Source organism: Myotis davidii, unplaced genomic scaffold, assembly GCF_000327345.1.
Source record: "Myotis davidii unplaced genomic scaffold, ASM32734v1 scaffold1439, whole genome shotgun sequence".
In the NCBI taxonomy this organism is placed as follows: domain Eukaryota; kingdom Metazoa; phylum Chordata; class Mammalia; order Chiroptera; family Vespertilionidae; genus Myotis; species Myotis davidii.
The window spans coordinates 1,233,732-1,238,535 of record NW_006292342.1 but is presented as its reverse complement, the minus strand read 5'-3'; the positions used below and the strand labels follow the sequence as shown (position 1 = coordinate 1,238,535).

At 53.7% G+C, this 4,804-nt stretch overlaps 1 protein-coding gene across 1 annotated transcript in view; it reads left to right on the top strand.

The window, feature by feature from the left end:
* DOCK6 (dedicator of cytokinesis 6) overlaps positions 1-4,804 on the top strand; it is a 39,763-nt gene that overhangs the window by 6,603 nt on the left and 28,356 nt on the right. The window contains exons 6-10 of the mRNA XM_015565360.1: positions 6-185; positions 1,944-2,029; positions 3,314-3,380; positions 3,481-3,630; positions 4,703-4,802. Coding sequence (XP_015420846.1) covers positions 6-185; positions 1,944-2,029; positions 3,314-3,380; positions 3,481-3,630; positions 4,703-4,802 — 583 coding nt within the window. The remainder of the gene's footprint in view (positions 1-5; positions 186-1,943; positions 2,030-3,313; positions 3,381-3,480; positions 3,631-4,702; positions 4,803-4,804) is intronic.

Below are 4,804 nucleotides of genomic sequence, written 5' to 3'. Positions count from 1 at the left end.
CAGAGGACACTCCTCGAAGCAGCGGCGCCTCTGGCATCTTCGACCTAAAGAACTTGGCAGCTGACTCACTGCTGCCCTCGCTGCTGGAGCGGGTGGCCCCCGAGGATGTGGACCGGCGCAATGAGGCCCTACGAAGGCAGCACCGGGCCCGCACCCTGCTCACCCTCTACCCAGCACCTGACGAGGTGGGTGCCTACAGGCCCACATAGGCCCTGAGGCCAACACCCCTCCAACTGACATGTATCCCTGTATATTATCCCACCAACTTGTACTGGGTGCCTACTGTATACCCTGTTTTTTTATTCAGTGGCTTATATTGGATGTCTAATATGCACCCCCATATTTATTCAACCAATACTTATTGTATACCTTCTGTATAGACCTCTCTTTAATCTAACAGAATTTATTTAGTGCCTATTACATGCCTATCTTTATCTAACCAACGCTTATTGGACAACTAATGGATATACACTTTATTTTTATTGAATGGCTTTTATTAGACATCTATATACCCCTATATTTATCCAACCCACTTTTATTGGGTATCTAGTATTTTCATTCAACCATTGATTGAGTCTTAATTGTATACTCCTATATTTATTCAATCAGTGCTTATTGGGTATCTAATATAATATAATATATACATATACATATATATATGTATATATCTAGTCATCATTAATAGAATGCATTCTATATATACCTATCTGCTTATCCAACTTTTAGTAGGTACCTACTGTATACCTCTATTTATTCAACCGACATGTTTGGGTGCCTGTTGTATGACAGGCACTGGGGATATAGCCATGAACAAGACAGACCCAGTCCCTTCTCCACAAGTTAACAGTCTAGTGGAAGAGACCCTCCTACCAGGAAATTACAGCCCAGACACGGTAACACCATAGTGACTTGCTGATATTTGTCCCTCACGTGGCCCTCAGTGCCCCAGCCACTCGACCCATCGCAACAGGGCATTGTGACCACTTTGTCAACCAACATTTATTGAGCAGCTCCCTTAAACCAATAACTAGAGGCCCGGTGCACGAAATTCGTGCAGGGGGAGGGGAGGTCCCTCTGTCTGGCCTGTGCCCTCTCGCAGTCTGGGAGGCCTAGAGGGATGTCTGACTGATGGCTTAGGCCCGCTCCCCATGGAGAGAGGTCAGACATCCTTAGTGCTGCTGCAGAGGCGGGAGAGGCTCCCGCCACCACCACTGCACTCACCAGCTGTGAACCCGGCTTCTGGCTGAGCAGCGTTCCCCCTGTGGGAGCACACTGACCACCAAGGGCAGCTCCTGTATAGAGCAGGATAGGGCTGAAATCGGCTCTCCTGCAGGCCAGGCCAAGGGACCCTACTGGTGCACGATCGGGGCTGGGGAGGGACGCAGGAGGTTGGCCAGCCAGGAAGGGACCGCAGGAGGGTTCCAGGGCGTGTCCAGCTTGTCTTGCTCAGTCCGGATCAGCTGGACCCCAGCAGCAAGCTAACCTACCAGTTGGAGCATCTGCCCTCTGGTGGTCAGGGCATGTCATAGCAAGCAGTTATGAGTAGCCTTAGCATATCATTAACATATTATGCTTTGATTGGTTGAACAGAGACCGGACACTTAGCATATTAGGCTTTTATTCTATGGATAATTATACCAAGAATTATTGTTATTATTTTCGTTGTTACTAGTTTAAGTTGGAGGAGGCGCCTGCCCAGGCCTCAGGGGTCAGGGAAGGCTTCCTGGAGGAAGTGCCAGGTAAGCTGCGACCTACACCATGAGCAGGCATCGGCAGTAAGGAGGAAGGGGAAGAAAGGCATTACAGGCAGGGGAACAGCATGTGCAAAGGCTCAGAGGCAAGGGACTTCAAGTTTAGTCAGGCTGGGGGTTGAGCTGGTCTCAGGCTATACATTCCAAGCTCTTCTTGGAGGACGGTCCCAGCTGCCCCCCGGTTCTTGGCAGGACGAGGCCGTGGAACGCTGCAGCCACCCGGAGCCGCCCTGCGAACACTTTGGACAGAGGATCCTGGTCAAGTGTCTGTCACTCAAGTGAGTGTGCTCACCTGTCCCGTTCAGACATGCAAGGGGATCAGACAGCTCGACCACGGTGTGGCACACACTCGGTGCTCACTGCAAGAGCCGTGCCATTACCACGTGCAGCCATGGGACCCGTGAGACCATGGGCCTTTAGGCGGGAAATAAGACTTCCGTTTCCATTACTCAAAGCCACCGATCCTTAAGTGCTGTGTACCAGGCTCTGTTCTCAGCCCATCCACGTACATTCCCTCTAATCTTCACTAAACCTTGTGAAGGGGACACAGGTGGGGAAGCCGAAGCACAGAGTGACAAAGTCCCTGCGCCAAAATCACACAATCTGGGAGGCCGGAGTCCAGCACGCTCCCGCTCTGTTGGTGGGACCCAGGTGGACAGGCGCTGGTGATGCTGGGGCTGGAGGCCCCCTCCACAGTCGCCCCTGGGGAGCAGCCAACAATGCGTGGGAACTGAACTGAACAGGATGTGGCCTTGGACCTGAGCCTGGCCCTGCCCCTTCCCAGCCTGGGTTCCTGTTGGCCAGGGACAGGAAAGAGAGGCCTGGTCTGGCTGGAGGCCCGGGGGGGCCGCCCGCCCCAAGCGCAAGGGTTGGGAATTGGCTCTGTGGGCTCATCCAGTCATTCAGCACTCATTGAGTGCCTACTGTATACAGAGCATGTAATCGTGGGATGATCATACAGCATACACGAAGGAAGGGAGACATCTGGAGAGGGAAAAATGAGACCAAGAGGTGTGGCCGGGCTGGGCCATGCAGGAATCTGTTGTCAGGGCAGTGGGGAGCCTCAAAATGTAAGTTCTAAGATGCTTCCTTAGAAGGTAGCTGGTGCGTAGGGGCCAGCAAGGCAGAGCAAGGGAGGGAGGCGGTTACAGTGGCCATGCAGGCGAGTGAAAATGGGACTCAGCCCAGGGTGGCACAGGTGACAAAGAACACCCCGGAGAGGGGAGACAGGGAGACCCGGGAGTCGAGAATTTAATTTGGGGGAGAGGGAATTGTTGTGCCAAAAGCTACCTCTCTCCAAACTGAACAAGAGCCATGATTTTGGGGGGAGGGGTTTTGTGTGAGTTACTTACTGACGGGGGCAGGGGGGGGATAGAATCAGTGCCTCAGTTTCCTCTTGCAAAATGGGACAGGCCCTTAAATGGCAGTTCGTGTGGCTCAGTGGGAATTAGATGCCCCCCAAGGCTGCACCAACGTGGGTGGGGCCTCAAGAGGGAGTCGGGGGTGTGGATGGCAGGAGTGTGGCAGGAACAGCCTGTGCCAGATCGCCCCCTCACACACAGGTTCGAGATCGAGATTGAGCCCATCTTTGGCATCTTGGCCCTGTACGATGTGCGGGAGAAGAAGAAGGTAGGCGCCCCTTTCTTCCCCTTCTTGCCTCACTGCCCTCCTCGTGGCAAGGCTGTGGGCTTCCAGGAGGTGGTGACCCAGCTGCCTCTTGTGCCCCCAGATCTCGGAGAACTTCTACTTTGACCTGAACTCAGACTCTGTGAAGGGACTGCTGCGGGCCCATGGCACTCACCCGGCTATTTCCACCCTGGCCCGCTCTGCCATCTTCTCTGTGACCTATCCCTCGCCCGACATCTTCCTGGTCATCAAGGTGCCCACTGGGGCTGGGCAAGGAAGGGGTGTAATGGTGATGTCACAGGCTCAGTCCCTATGGTCACGGAAGAACACGGGCATGAGGAAGGATGATCAGGCCTCTTGTAGGGGAAGCACAGGCAGTGGGGCAAGCCTGGAGGAGGCTCCTGACCCAACCCAGCTGAAGAGAAATCCCTGAGGGCTTCCATGCGGAGGTGACAGCTGAACCAAGACCCATGAGTGAGCAGCCTGTAGAGAAATGGTGTCCTGGCCTAGGGGGACAGATATTTAAAAATATATGTATTTCTCATTTATTGATTTGAGAGAGAGAGAGAGACATCGATTTGTTATTTCGCCTATTAATGCACTCACTGGTTGATTCTTGTATGTGCCTGACTGGGGATAGAACTCACCATCTTGGTGTATCGGAACAATGCCCTAACCACTGAGGTGCCTGGCCAGGGCCTAAAACATGTTTTTTAAGTTGAGAATTTTTCAGTTTATTAGGAGAGAAAAGACCTAATGGACACATTTATTTGGGGTATTGTTTCCAGGAGTGAGTTTAAATTTCCTTTCATTCAGTTAGGTTACACGGATGACGTTAACTGAGCACCAATGGATAGGGACTGCTCACCGTCAGCCAGGCGTCACAGGGATTCCCCCTCGAGTCCTCACAGCAGCCCTGGGAGGTGGGGGTTGCCATGGCTCCATTTTATAGGTGGGGAAACTGAGGCACAGAGCAGGTGGGGGACCTGCTCAGGACCCCACAGCCCAGAGTGGTCAGGATTGAAGTCCAGCTCTTGTCACCCAGAGCCATGCTTGGAGTGGCCTCTGTTCCTACTGACAAGGAATTGTAGATGTGGGGAAATAGGGAGCCTTGGCTTTGGGGTGGGTTCAAAGGTGGGTGGGGGCAGCTGGCCAGGCAAGGGGGCGGCTAGCACTCAACCCCAGGACAGTGGGAGCCATGGGAGGTGTTGGAGCAAGAGCTCTAGTGGATGGGTGTCTGGGGGCTCAGGAGAGGCCCAGGAGGTTGGGGGTATGGTGGGGAGGTCAGGCTCCCCAGCACCTCACTGGGCCTGCCTGCCCCTCAGCTGGAGAAGGTGTTACAGCAGGGAGACATCAGCGAGTGCTGTGAGCCCTACATGGTCATGAAGGAGGTGGACACAGCCAAGGTAAGCGGTGGAGGCTGGACC